Raw genomic sequence first — 15,658 nt, forward strand, 5'->3', positions numbered from 1 at the left:
TTGATGCCCCAGGACATACATGGTGGACAGTTAAGAGCCAACTACTACCCTGCAAGTAGTTCTCTGACTTCACAAGCATGTAGGCACACACACAATGATAAATGTTTTTTAAAACTGAAATAAAAAACTTTTGAAGGGGCAGGAGGGGAGCACACGAGGCATGTAGCTCAATCAGCAGAGTGACTGCCTAGTACACAGGAAGCCCTGGGTTCCACCTCCAGCACTGTATAAACCAGGTACAGATACAGCCTTGTAATTCCTTAGCAGTCAAGAAGTGGAGGCAAGAGGCTCCAAGGTTCAAAACCATTCTCCATATATAATGAGTTCAAGGACATGAGACCCTGTCTCAGAAAAATAAATAAGGCTGAAGAGATGGATAAAGGCACCTGCCCCCAACCCTGATGATCAGAGTTCCATCTCCGGAACCTACATGGTGGAAGGAGAGAACTGACTCCCAAAAGTTGTCCTATGACCTCTACATGCATGTGTAGCACATGCAAGCCCCACCCCCACATAAATAAATAAATATAAAAACAATTAAATTAAAAATAACCCTCTAGAGCTGGGCGGCAGTAGCACATGCCTTTAACCCCAGCACTCTGGAGGCAGAGCCAGGCGGATCTCTGTGAGTTCGAGGCCTGCCTGGGCTACAGAGCGAGATCCAGGACAGGCACCAAAACTACACGGAGAAACCTTGTCTCGAAAAACCTAAATAAATAAATAAATATAAAAAATAAAAATAACCCAAAAAATGGGCAGTGATGGTACAACCTTTATTACCAACACTTGGGAGGCAGAGGCAGGTGGATCTCTGTGAGTTCAAGGCCAGCCTGGTCTACAGAGTGAGTTCCAGGACAGCCAGGGCTGTTACATAGAGAGACCCTGTCTCAAAAAAAAACCAAGATAAATAAATATGAACATATCAAACCCAGTAACATATAATAGGGGGTAGTACTATATAAATCATGACCAAGAAAATATATCAAATAAATTAAATAACAAAATAAAACTAATTAACAGAACAAAGGAAGAAAAGAAAACAAAAAGATCAACTATCAGTAGATACCAAAAAGAGCAAAGGACATCTTTGTTGTAGAATATTATTTTAAAGTGTGTTACATTTGTTTATGCTGTGGACCATTTGTTTAATGATGCAAAGATGTGTTGCATTCTTTTATGTTGCATTTGTTTAATTCTGTGAAGCTGTGTTACTGTGCCTGTGTAAAACACCTGATGATTTAATAGAGAACTGAACGGCCAATAGCAAAGCAGGAGAAAAGACAGGCGGGGCTGGCAGGCAGGGAGAATAAATAGGAGAAGAAGGAGAAAAAGAGGGATTGGGAAACAAGAGAGGATCAAGGAACGAGAAAAGGAAGAGGACATCAGGGGTCAGTCACCTAGCCAACCAGAGTAAGAGTAAAGAAAGGTATATAGAATAGAGAAAGACAAAAGTCCAGAGGCAAATGATAGACGAGATCATTTAAGAAAAGCTGTCTAGAAATAAGCCAAGATAAGGCCAGGCATTCATAAGTAATAATAAGACTCCATGTGTGTTTATTTGGGAGCTGAGTGGCGGGTCCCCAAAAGAGAAAAGAATGAAAAAGAGTAAAAAACAACCAACAACACATCATTCAAAACTTACATACATTTTTTAAGATTTTTATTTATTTATAATGTTTTATATTTATTTTGTATTTTATATGTATAAATGTTTCACCTACATGTATGTATGTGCATCACATGGGTGCCTGGTCCCCAAGGAGACCAGAAGAGATGTCAGATCCCCTGGAACTGGAGTAATAGATGGTTATGAGCTGCCATGTGTACTGGGAACCAAAGCCAGGTCCTCTGAAAGAGCAACCAGTGTTTTTAACTTCTGAGTCATCTCCCCAGCCCCACAATTTGCTTTTGAAATTTTCTTTAAATTTTTATGTGTATGAGTATTTTGTCAACATCTGTGTATAGCATTTGTAGTGCCTGCAGAAGCCCAGAAAGTGTTGGATCCCCTGAAACTGGAGGTTTAAACAGTTGTAAACTGTCATGTGTGTGCTGGGAACCAAACCTGGGTACTCTAAAAGAGCAGCAAGTGCCCTCAAACATTGAGCTATCACTCCAACCACAAAACACATAATTATTTTAAAATTTGTATCTATTTATCGTGAGGGTATGTGTGCTTCTGTGAGTTTCTGTGCCCCATATGCATGGAGGGTCATGGAGCAGAAGAGGGCATCAGATCAACAGGAGTTACAAACAGTTGTGAGTCACCATGTGGGCTTGTAGGTTCTGAGACCCAAACCCAGGTCCTCTGAAAGAGCAACAAGTGCCCCAGCCCCACACACAATATTTTGAGAATGAAATACAAAGACAAGAAGTAGTGATCTGCCTGTGGTCCTAGCTATCAAGCTAAGGCATGGCACCTTTGAGGCCAGGAGTTTGAGGTCAGCCCCAGAAGGAAGCAAGACCATGTCTCTTAGAAACAAGCCATCCTGGTGTGGTGGCACAGAAACACCTATAATCCCAGAACTCAGCATGCAGAGACAGGAGGATTGCTAAAAGTTCAAGGCCATCCTGGTCTACATATTGAGACTCTATCTCAAAACAATAACTCAACCAGCCAGCCATAATGGTGAACACCTTTAATCCTTGCATTCTCTGGGAGGCAGAGGCAGGTGGATCTTTGTGAGTGTGAGGCCAGCCTGATCTACATAGTAAGTTCCAGGAGAGCCAGGGCTATGTAGAGAGACCCCGTCTAAAAATAAAATAATAATAATAATAAAAACAACAACAAAAACTCAGCAAGCTAAAAAAAAAAAATTAAATATGAGTTTCCTCATCTTGATAAAGGGAACTTCTACAAAAACCCTACAGCTAACGTCGTACCTGAGTGTGGAGGACTACATGCAATCCCTCCAGATCAGCAACAGGAAAGAATGTTCATGCTCACTATCACTTTGAGGTCATTCTTTTAAGTTCTAGATAATACAATAAAACAAAAAATAAAAGGAGCTGGACAGAGAGGTGAGGAAGAGCAGCTGGGAGGGAGGAGGAAGAGGAGGGAGGGGAAGAAGGAAGTTTAAACTGGAAGAACAAAAGCAAAGCTGCCTTTATTTGCAGATGATACTATCATCTATCAAAACCACGAGGAATCTACAAAATGCTACCAAAATGAAAACCAGGTCTAACAAGGTTGCAGACACATGCCCAAGACACAAACCCATAATTTCATTTTATACACTAGCATTAAACAATTAGAAAGAAATGAAAGCTGGATGTGGTGGCACACGCCTGCAATCCTAGCACTTGAGAGGTAAAAGCATGACAGGAATGAGTCTAAGGCCAGCATGTGTACTGATTGGGCTTTTCTTTGGGTCACCAATCAGTTCCCTAATAAAGACACAGAGATTTGTTAATAATTATGAATGCTCAGTCTTAGCTTTGGCCTGTCCCATTAGCTCTTTGAACTTAATTGAACCTGTTTCTCTTCATCTACATTTTGTCTCAGGGCTTTTTACCTTTCTTTCATTCTGTATGTCCTACTTTCCTGCTTCCTCCATGTCTGGCTGGCTGGTTAGCCAGCCCCTGGTTCTCCCTGCTGTCTCTTTTTCTTTCTTCCCCAAGCCTAAATTCCTCTTCCTTCCGCCTCCTCCCTCGCTACTGGCCAGTCATCTTTTTATTAAACCAATCAGGTGCCTTAGGCAGACAAGGTACAACAGCAACACATCTTTACATAATTAAACAAACACAACGCATCTTTGCATAGTTAAACAACAAGCATGGGCTACATAAGGAGGCCTTGTGTCAAAAACCAAAAATAAACAAAACTTATAAATACTGTGACCTACACACTTAAAACTATAAGACACTACTGAGAAAAACAAAAAGATCTGAATAGGTGCAGACATGCTTAAACGGGAAGGTCGTAATGAAAATGACTGTTCTCTCCCCAACCGACCCGTGGGCTACACTCAATCCCTGTAACTCCAGCAAGCTTTTATGTAGGATTTTTTAAAAGGGGTGTGAGGATGGGGGTGGTAGGTGGAGAGGGGTGAGACTCTGTAGCCCAGGTTGGCCTTCAATTCGTACAATCCTCCTGCCTCAGCCTCCTATATTCTGAGATTTTAGGCACGAGCTATTGTACCTGACTTAGAGCTATAAAATTTACCACTAGAGGATGAAGAGATGGCTCAGCCATTAAAGCACTCACGCAGGCATGAAGACCCAAACTGTGCTCCCAGACACCCAGGCAAAAAGCCAGGTGAGGCAGTGCATCTCTCTATAAGACCAGCACAAGGGCAAGTAGCCACGGGATTCTTGGAGCTCACTAGCCAGCTAGTCTAGTCAGATCAGTGAGCTTTAGGTTCAATAGCCCTGCCCCCCAAAAATAAAAGTACAGCCAAACATGTGGCACTTGCCTTTAATCCCAGCACTCGGGAGGTGCAGGCAAGGTGTGAGTTCAAGGCCAGCCTGGTCTATAGTCTATAGAGGTAGTTCCAGGATAGCCAGAGCTACATAGAAACGCCCTGTCTCAAAACAAACAAGCAAACAGAAACAAAACAACAAAAGAGGAGAGCAACAGAGGAAAACACCTGATATCAACCTCTGGTCTCCACACACACAAGCAGGCACACACATGAACACACATATAGACACACAAGTTACTGGGAGATCCAAGGCTGGACTGAAATTGGCAGCAAAGCTTTTACTATCCTCATATTAAAAACTTAATAAAAATCAATATAAAGGCACAAAGGAACAAACTTGGACCATTCGTTTGTTGCGCCACCATACCTAGCAACACATTTTTTTAAGACTAGCTGAGGACTTGGCTGAGGAAGATAGTTTGGGGGCGAGAGCACCTGCTACACACCATGAGGACGGATCTCCAACACCAATGTAAAAGGCAAACGTGCAACTGTAACTTGGACCTGGAACTGGGTGTGTGCAGAGACAGGAGACTCACTGGGGCTTACTAGCCAGCCAGCCTAGCTCAAAACAAAACAAGAAACACCAGCAAGCTCCAGGTTCAGTGAGAGACCTTGGCTCAAGGGTGAATGAGAGAGCAACAAAGCAGACCGCTGATGCCTTTCTCTGGCCTCCACATGCGCACATATAGGCATGTACATGTATATTCAGAACTATAAGTGTGCACATGTGCATGCATGCATCCAGCACACACAAAGGAGAGATGAAGAGCTCCAGCAGGGGCTGGAGAGATGCTGCACAAGTTGAGAGAGCTCTCTCCTCCTCCTGAGGACTGGAGCAGCTGGCAGCAGCTCACTACCACCTCAAACTCCAATTCCAGGGGTCCAACACCCTTTCCTGGCCTCTAGAGGTGCACACACACAAATGGCATACTCACACAGATACACCCACACATACACATTAATTCAATCCAAGGACCCAGAGGGTGGAAGGAGAGAACCAACTCCCACAAGTTGTCCTCAGATCTCTGTGTTCATGTGTACAAATACACACCACACACAAATAAATAAATAAATGTATTTTTAAAAGTAATGAATTTTACAGGTAAAGAAAATGGCAAATTTCACAAACATTATGACCAAGAAAAGCCTAAAAAAAAATAGGTTATAAACTCATTTGTGTGAAATTACAGGAAAGACTAAAATTACCTGTAGAGACTGAAGCCAGAGCAGAGAGGTTCACAGGAAATAACAGAACACTGAGGGACAGAGAACTATTTTGATCTTGGCCCTGGTGGTAGTTACACGGGTACACCACAAGGCCTCAAACTCATTAAGTAACCACCACACACTTAGTGGACTCTGCAGTAAAGTTCAGGGGACGAAGGACTTCATCGCACACTGAGATGATGATGATGCAAAATTACAAAGAAAACCACTCACTTAGAAAATGACCTTACTGCCGGGCGGTGGTGGCACACGCCTTTAATCCCAGCACTCGGGAAGCAGAGCCAGGCGGATCTCTGTGAGCTCGAGGCCAGCCTGGGCTACCAAGTGAGTTCTAGGAAAGGCGCAAAGCTACACAGAGAAACCCTGTCTCGAAAAAAAAAAAAAAAAAAAGAAAAGAAAAGAAAAAATGACCTTACAGCCAGGCAGTGGTGGTGCGCACCTTTAATCCCAGCACTCAGGAGGCAGAGCAAGGCAGGTACCTGAGTTCAAGACCAGCCTGATCTACAGAGTGAGTTTCAGGACAGCCTGGGCTGTAACACAGAGAAACTGTCTCAAAAAACCAAAAAAAAGAAAAAGAAAAAAAAAAAAGAAAGAAAGAAAGAAGGAAGGAAAAAAGGAAGGAAGGAAGGAGAAAATTACCTTACGTAGAGATAGGACAGTCACTACCTTAAACAAGCAACCAAACTTATTCCCAACAATAAAAAGACTGTGCCAGTGACTCCAGATACAAGTCACTGAGAACACAGTGCTGCTTGGATGATAGACTCACAAGAAATATTTAACTTCATCTAAACATGTGAGAACAAATCTGAAAACTCAAGAGAGGAACCATCTATAAACAATAGCCTTAGGAGCCTGTGAGACGCCTCCAGGCCTGACAAGCCAGTTAGGTCCCTAAGTCCTGCTGTATGACTCCTACAGTTCGAGGGCTAGAGCCCAGAGGCGGCATGTTCTGGGTAAATGCTGTATCACTTACCCAACAGTCTTCCTAGGTAGCTCAGACTTAAAAGTTTTTAAATTTATGGGGTTGTTACATTTATTTATGTATGCGTGGGTGCATGGGGAGGAGTCAGACAACAGTTTGCAGGAATTGGTTCTCTCCTTCCATCACGTGGGTTCCAGGAACTGAACCCAGATCTTCAGTCTTGGTAGCAAGCATCAGGCTGGTGTAGAACTCAATATCCTCCTGCCTCAGAACATGAAGCAAAAAATGGAATTCCAACAACTCTCTGAATTATAAAATTATACTTTGCCATCATGAAAGAACCAGTAGAATCTACTAGCATAAACAGTGGCATTTGTCACATCTTTTCAATTATCAAGAGAAATTACTTCCAGCCGGGCGGTGGTGGCGCATGCCTTTAATCCCAGCACTCGGGAGGCAGAGGCAGGCGGATCTCTGTGAGCTCGAGGCCAGTCTGGGCTACCAAGTGAGTTCCAGGAAAGGTGCAAAGCTACACAGAGAAACCTTGTCTCAAAAAACCAAAAAAAAAAAAAAAAGAGAGAGAGAGAGAGAGAGAGAAATTACTTCAAAACAAAGAAAAGAACTTCACTAGAGTAGTGGTCAACATACAAAAATCATACAGCAAATGCTGTAATGAAAGACCTCCACCCATCTAAGAGTGCAAGTCCAGAATGTATTAAACGAAAAACAATGTACAACACTTCTGTCAGGTAAACTAAGCATTTTACATAAATTAACCCACTTAATCTTCAGAGCAACCCTATGAGATAGCATTAGTCTTTTCCTACTTTATAGAGTCAGATAGAGGATAAAGTTAAGCAACCTAGCCAGATCTCACAGCTAGTATCTACCAGCTAGAATACCAGGCCAGAGAGGTGAGCTTTAGTACCTTACCCTGCCTCAAAGGCAAAGAGGGTTCTTCACTCATCACTAGAAACCCAGAGATGATACCATGAGTCCAACTCCCGAACTTTCTGAGACACAAAACATTGGTCCAGCCCCTGGGTCTGTAAACTATACATCCAGGCTTGGGGAATTATCCAACAATCTTTTCAGCACCACTCTGCTCAAATGAAGAAATGTCAGGCAAATGCAGTGAGCACTGGCTCTCTTAAAATGTACACTTAGAGTGGGCTACAGACATGATTCAGTGGTTAAGAAGGCCTAAGAGTTTTTTTTTTTTAAACTGTACACAAACTCCTTTGTTACAAATAAATATGCTCCTAAAAAAAAAAGGAAAAGAAAGAAAGAAATAGTAAATTTTAGTCTTTTTTATCAAAAAAACATTTAAGTGGAAAATGCTGAAGGACCACTGACCTTGATGTCGTATTTACATATCTATATCTGTATAAAATAATGATTATAAATGTTTGTTTAAAAAGGTGAAGTGCAAATGTGAATGTAACAAGAAGTTGTAGATTTCCAACACTGTACACAACTCCTTTGTTACAAATAGATATTTATGCTCAAAAAAAATTAAATTAAAAGTTAAAATTTTTTTTAAAAAGGCATAAGAGTTCAGTTCCCGACACACCTTTAATCCCAGCACTCAGGAGGCAGAGCCAGGCAGAGCTCTGTGAGTTCAAGGCCAGCCTGGTCTACAGAGTGAGATCCAGGACAGGCACCAAAACTACACAGAGAAACCCTGTCTCGAAAGACAAACAACAGAGTTCAGTTCCAGCACCCATGTCTGACAGCAACAACTGCAACTCTAGCTCCAGAGGACACAGCTTCTTCTGGACCCTGAGGCCACCTACACTCCTGTGTTCACACCCACACAGACACATTTTTAAAAAGTAGTAAATCTGCCTTTAAAAAAAGAAAAGAGAAAGAACAAATGGTCTTAGAGCAGTCTATACTTCCTAAAAGATAACAGCACTTGTCACATGAGACTGATAACTTGACATTGATTCCAGAACTCACATAAAGGTGAAGGAGAGAACCAACTCCACAGAAACACTGTGGCATACTTTTGCCCGAACTCACACATACATCATACACACACACACTCACTCACACAATAATATTTGAGGGGAAAATGTGTTCAATACATTGAAGGGTACTGAAGAGATAGTTCAACAAGTAAGGTGTTTGCTGCGGAAGCAGGAGAACCTGAGTTCAACCCCAGGAACCCACATAAAATTTGAACGGAGGCCCACGCCTATAATCCCAGTACCAGAGATGCAAGGACAGGGGGCTTGCTGGGCCTCACAGGCCGGCCAGTCCAGCCAAATCCATATAGTCAAGGTTCGTGAGAGACCCTGCCTCAAAAAATAAGGTAGAAAAGTCAATAAGTAAGGTAGAAAATATGGGGCTAAAGGAGGTGACTTGGCAGTTAAGAGCATTAGCTGCTCTTCCAGAGGATGCAGGCTTGATTCCCAGCCTCCACCTGGAGCCTCACAACAGTCTGTAATTCCAGTTCCGGGGGGCTGAGAAGCACACTTCTAGCACCTGCAGGCACCAAGAACATACACACATACACACAGACAAAACCCCCATACATATAAAATAAATAACGAACAACTGAAGAGCATACCTAATTGACCTCTGGCCTGTTACTAAGATAGCTTGACCTCTGACCTACACACACACACACACACACACACACACACACACACACACACACAAAATGTACACACTCAAAATATAATAGCTGAGCATAGTGACAAATGCTTTTAATCTCAGCACTCAGGTTGCAGAGCCAGATGGAGCTTAAAACCAGCCTGGTCTACATAGTGAATTCCAGGCCAACTAAGGGCTACATAGTAAGACTGTGTCTCAAAAAAAAACAATTAGTTAACTAATTAATTAAAAGATTTTCTAATTAAAATTGAGGCTAGGAATGTAGCTCAGTTGGTAGAAGGCCGGCTTAGCATACACAAGGTCCTATTTCAATCTCTATCACCAATGACTTGGTGGCATATGCATGAAGTCTCACTTGTAAGATAGAAGCAGGAGGATCAGAAGTTCAAGGTCACCCTAGGCTATGTAAAGCTCAAGGCTTTTTGGTTTACATGAATTGTTGTCTCAAAAATAGATAAACAAGTAATGCTTAAGTGTACTTAAGCCTAGAAGAGTGGTGTGAGCCTACAATCTCTGCACTCAGAAAGCTGAGGAAGGAAGGTCGTGCCTGGACTATACACATACACACACATATGTATGGCTTTTCAAGACAGTGTTTCTCTGTGTATCAGCCCAGGCTGGCCTCTGCCTCCTGAGTGCTGGGATATGGATACATACATATTTTAAGTGTGTATTTGCAGCTTATAGTTAGTGACAGAACATGACAAAGAGTTCAACTTTCTCCGCAGGCTGCCAGCACATTCTGATGCAATCCCGTCTCTATCAGCTTCAGAAAGGAGGGCAAAGGGGAGGCAGAGCCGAAACCAAACAAGTGCTAGCCAAACCCTTCGAGACCTTAGACCCCTCAAGGCCAGCCTGGTCTACACAGTGAGTTACAGCACACCAAGGGTTCCAAGTGGGAAGATTTTTAGTACCCTTTATAAAACTGGAAGTGTCCTGGAGTTATCAGAAACTGTGGACACATTTCAATTCCATTCCTAAACAGTTCAGAAAAATTCAGGCACTGAGCACCGGGGCAGTTTAGCAAACTAGGTGGGATAACACAAGAAAGGGGAGAATCCCTCTTTCAGACACTCCGGAGTCCAGAACCCTGGGCAGTGGGAAGCCCAGAATCCTTCCTAATGGTTTCTGCTGTCTTACAGCACACACATCATCCTGAGTTACTCATACACTAACAGAGGCTGATCTAAGTGTCCAACTCCTTTAAGTGTGATTCCTCTAATTGACTTATCATGAGGAGAAAGACAGTAAGAAATATTAAGTGGTAGTCCTCTGCCTAGGAAGGAAGTGAAATATTGACAAGTGGCTGAGAACTCTTCAAGGTGCTTCAAGGAAGTGAGAGATGAATGATGAGATTCCCAGCTAATTTTTGTTTCTTCTTGGGTCTATCCTAATTAATTTAAACACAGATGGCCAACTAGTGTAGTCACACGTAGTGTGGGCTGAAATCAAGGCTCAGTGGTGCACATGACTTAGGGCAGTTGAAAAACCTTGCAACCCACTTCTGCACTTTACAAAGGGTAGACAAGAGTTAGATACTAAACACCACTCGGTGGCCAAAGAGACGGCTCAGCAGGTAGAGGCTCCACCTCCGCGCTCCAGCAAAGTTGTCCTCTGACTTCCACCAGCGCCAGGGCTCGTGCATATACACAGAAATAAACAACATCTGAAAGTAAGCATAGCTTGTCTTCTGCATGACAGCACACACGCAATAAAAGGGCTGTCTCTTAGCATCTTTCCTCACCCCACTCCTCCTTTGGATTATAAACCCCTTCAGAGGCCTCCGCATCACTACTTCCCCACCGCAGAAGCCCAAGCGTCCACCCTGGCCCGTAACTGAAGCGGGATTTGGTTCAGTCTGCAGGAGACGAATTCTGGGGGGATTCCTTGGCCAAGAAAACCAAACCCAGAGAAGCGAGGGTTGGATCCTCAGCGAAAAGCTCGGTGGCGCCTGCTATTTACAGTCCGTCCACTCTCTAGTAACGCACTGAGAGGGAAGAAGTCCTCGGAACGACCCTCCAACTTGGTAAGGGAAGCCCCAAGATGCCTGAAGACCAAGATGCTGGCACTGGAGGGGCTGAGGCGGAGGGAGTGGAAGTCGTCCTGGCCCTCCCCACGGGGGACAGCCGGGTACCAACGAGCCTCCCAGCTCTCCTCCGGCGGGCCCTCCCATCGGTGGGCTGAGGACCTGGCCGGGGCCCGCCATCCTCCCGACGAAGTCCAGCCGGCTCCTAGGGGCCGCCGGGCGGGAAGCGGGGACCTGAGGCCGCGGCTGAGACCCCAACTCCGGAATGTGGTGAGAGAGGGGTCACCGGGGTAGGAGCCGGGCGGGGAGGACCCGGAGAGGGGCGGGGCCCAGAGGGAAGACGAAGTCGGGGGTCTCCCGCTTCCAGCACTCGGGGTCGCCGGCTCCCTGCCAGCCGCGCGCCGAGCGCCGCTCCAGCCCCGACCCCTGCCAGCCGCGGCGGGGCAGCCCCACTCCCCTCACCTGGCTCGGCTGCTCTGCCTGCTCCGAGGACGCCATCTTCCTGAGGCCTGACTAATCGACCGCCGCCGGCCCAAGTTTCTCCCAAGAGCGCTCGCTCTCGCTCTCCAGGCCAGACCAAAGTAGAAGGACCTGAGCCTGTCGATGGGGGCGGGCTGCAGGCAGAAAGGGTAAAGCCCTGTGTCCCAGTTACCTTGCTGTTTACCGGAAAATCCGCAGTCCGTGTTCTTTATTTTTAATGGAATATCTTTTCTTGTGGTTTTACATAGTTAATATGTTAACGTTGCGGTTTAGTCACATGCACTCCTAACTCCTCCTCACTCGCCCCACATACCCCACTAGGTTCCCCTTCTTTTTAAAAATAAATCTATTTACATGTTTGTATATTTAGGAGTTTTTGTTTGTTTGTTTTGTTTTCTAGACAAGGCCTCATGTAGTTCAAAGTAGCCTCGAACTTTCTTTCTTCCTTTTTTTTTTTTTTTTTTTTTTTTTTTTTTTTTTTTTGGTTTTTCGAGACACGGTTTCTCTATGTAGTTTTGGTGCCTTTCCTAGATCTCGCTCTGTAGACCAGGCTGCCCTCGAACTCACAGAGATCCACCTGCCTCTGCCTCCTGAGTGCTGGGATTAAAGGCATGCGCCACCACTGCCCGGCTGCCTCAAACTTTCTATGTAGCCAATTCTGTTTCAGGTCCTCCTGCCTCCCTCCCAGTGCTGAGATTACAAGATGTGTACCACACAGAGATTTTTATTCTTGACTTAAATCTCTCCCTATTTTCAAAGCACCACAGTTACATTTAGGGACTATTTATTTAGTAAACACATGAAAATGGAAATTAAATTCTAGCCATTCTGTATTATTCATTGACTGCCTACTGTTTCTCAGAAGTGTTCACAGGTACTAGAAATAAAAAGAGCCAATACTCGGCAACTCTCTCTTGAGAAGCCCATATGCACACTAATGTGTAATGCCTGTGCTTAATCTATATTACAACTGACTCTTTAGATGACATTGCAACTCATTTGGTAGTAGGCATAAACTGGATTCTAGCACTGTAAATACCTGGTGTGGTGGTCCACATCTGTGATCATAGCATTTGGGAGGCTCAGGCAGGAGAATCATGTCATTATCCTTGCCTACATACTGAGTTCAAAGCCAGCCTAGACTACATGAGACCCTATTAAAAAAAAAAAAAAAAAAAAAAAAAAAAAGGCAGAAGATCCAGCACCCAGCTTTTGCCCCCAAGCACAAACAAACACAGAATCGAAGCACCTGAGAATTCTGACATCTGTATGTAGGTGCGATGGTTTGAAAGAAAATGGCCCCCAAAGGGTGATCAATCACACGATAGAGATTTTGTTAAAGCTACCTTTAGTGGCAGCAACAGAGCCAGTGCCTTCCAGAAAAGAATTCCCACCAGGCTGCAGCCTGGGCAGGCAGGCCGCTACCAGAGAAGCAGGCTAGAACCTGCAGAGTCGCAACTGCTGGCGGAAATAGCAGTAGATAAAGGTGCAGCCGCTGTGGGGAAGATAAAACAAACGGGAGGGCACTATTAGGAGTGTGGCCTTGTTGGAGGAAGTGTGTCACTGTGGGGGCGGGCTTTGAGGCCTCTTTTTGCTCCAGCTTCCCTCAGTGTGACAGTCAGTGGACTTCCTGTTGTCTGCAAGATGTAGCGCTCTCAGCTCCAGCCACACATCTGCTTGCGCGCTGCCATGCTCCCCTTCATGATCATAGTAGACTGAGCCTCTGAACTGTAAGAGAGCCACCCCATTAAATGTTTTCCTTATAACAGTTTTCGGGTCATGGTGTCTCTTCACAGCAATAAAAACCCAAACTAAGACAGTAGGCATACTAGGCAAACCCAGGAGACAGGGCCTTTAGGAGAGAAGAGCCTTTATGAACCATCATATGATGGTTGAATTGTTAATTTGTTACTTTTTGTTGTTGTTTGTTTGGGGTTTTTTTATTTTTGTTTTTTTGAGGGTTTTGGGGGGGGGCCGCATTGAAGACAGGGTTTCTCTGTGTAACCTTGGTTGTCCTGGAACTCCTCTGTAGACCAGGCTGGCCTTGAAGTCATAGAGATCTTCCTGCCTCTGCCTCCCAAGTGCTGGGATTAAAGGCATGGACCACCCACCACCCAGCTACTTTACCTTTTTGAGACAAGATCTCACTATGTAGCCCAAGCTGGCCTGACCTGAAGATCCTCCTGCTTCAGCCTCCAGAGTTCTAGGACGACCAGTGTGTGCCAGTGTGCCCTGCTCTGGGACCCTTTGTCATCAGCACCACCATCTCATCACATTAGGGTGTATGTATATGCTGCTGGGCCCCTGTGTGCTAAGCAAGTGCTCCACCACTGAGCCACACCCCAATTCCATTCTTTTCATGATAAACACTAGTTTTTATGGAGGAAAAAAAACTGCAGCCAAAAAAAAAAAAATTGCAATACTCCAGGCAGTGGTAGCATACACCTCTAATCCCAGCACTCGGGAGGCAGAGTCTGGCAGATCTCTGTGAGTTTAAGGTCAGCCTAGTCTACAGAGCGAGATCCAGACAGGCACCAAAACTACACAGAGAAACACTGTCTCAAAAAACAAAACAAACAAACAAAAGCAATACACCTTTATATAGTCAAAGTAATATTCCTAACATTTCCCCCTTTTTGTCTAAATAAAAAGGAAGGTTTTAACTTTAACAAAGTAAAACTATATGAAATAAGAACAGTTAACAAGTAAGAATTATATTTACACCAGGTGGTGGTGGGGCACACCTTTAATCCCAGCACTTAGGAGACAGAGGAAAGTGGATCTCTGTGAGTTTGAGGTCTACAGAGCAAGTTCCAGGATAGCCAGAACTGTCACACAGAGAATCCCTATCTCAAAAAAACAAAAACAAACAAAAAAGAATTACATTCACAATATCCAGTTCCTTTGCATTTGGCAAATTTGGAGAAATCACTCTATTAACTATCTATCTTTTTGTTTTGTTTTGTTTTTTGTTTTTCAAGACAGGATTTCTCTGTGCAACAGCCCTAGCGGACCTGGAACTAGTTCTGTAGACCAGGCTGGCCTTGAACTCACAGAGATCCACGTGACTGCCTCCAGAGTGCTGGGATTACAGGCGTGCACCACCACCACCCAGCCTATCTATCCAATCTCGATGAGTCCAAACCTCTGTATGTAGGCAGAGATTTCCTGTCCCACCAGTCAGCTCTGTCCCATCAGCCTGCTCCCAAATAACCACACAGAGACTTATTACTAATTATAAATGGTGAGTTGATAGCTTCGGCTTGTTATTACTAACTCCTACAACTAAAATTAAACCATTTCTACCAATCTACATGTTGCCACATGGCTCATGGCTTTTACCTGTTCTCTAGCATGCCTTGCTCCCTCTGTGTCTGCTAGTGACTCTGCCTTCTTCTTCCCAGAGTTCTCTCTGTCTGGCTCTCCTGCCTATACCTCCTACTTAGTTAATGGCTGTTTAGCTTTTTATTAAACCAATCAGAAGGCATCTTGTCAAAGACACATCTTCACAGTATACAGAAAGATTACTCCACAACATCTGTTACCTATTTTATCTTCTATCATAACTAAGGAAAACTGTAACTATAACTATCTTGTCTTCAACTCCATCAAAGACCCCTGAAGGACATATTACCTGAGTAAACAGAAAATGAAGGGCAAGCCACTTCCAAAACTATAGAAACAACAGAGACATCTGGCTGCCTGGACAGTCACCAAAAGTTCCTCTGCAATGTTGGGGCATTCATCTTTGGCCAACGGGCCTAGAATATCTGGCAGACATTTCTATGAAGCAGGAATTTTGAAGGAATGTCCTGCCTTGTTTTGGCAAAGTTTGGCAGTGGCTTTCCTGTGGGAGGCCAGTTCCCACCTTTTACAGGGTTCCTATGAGGAGGAGAGAAGAATAAAGAATTTGTAGATAGAAAGATAGCAGAGAGTCAGGTGGTGGTGGTGCAC

At 44.2% G+C, this 15,658-nt stretch overlaps 1 protein-coding gene across 1 annotated transcript in view; it reads right to left on the bottom strand.

Moving 5' to 3' along the window:
• The window catches only part of Pex14 (peroxisomal biogenesis factor 14), a 146,292-nt gene extending 134,503 nt beyond the window's left edge, over window positions 1-11,789 (bottom strand). The window contains exon 1 of the mRNA XM_028893644.1: window positions 11,687-11,789. Within this exon, the coding sequence (XP_028749477.1) occupies window positions 11,687-11,722 (36 nt within the window). The 5' untranslated portion in view covers window positions 11,723-11,789. The remainder of the gene's footprint in view (window positions 1-11,686) is intronic.
• Window positions 11,790-15,658: the final 3,869 nt, after the last annotated feature.

This window comes from Peromyscus leucopus, chromosome 2 (genome assembly GCF_004664715.2).
Source record: "Peromyscus leucopus breed LL Stock chromosome 2, UCI_PerLeu_2.1, whole genome shotgun sequence".
Taxonomy (NCBI): domain Eukaryota; kingdom Metazoa; phylum Chordata; class Mammalia; order Rodentia; family Cricetidae; genus Peromyscus; species Peromyscus leucopus.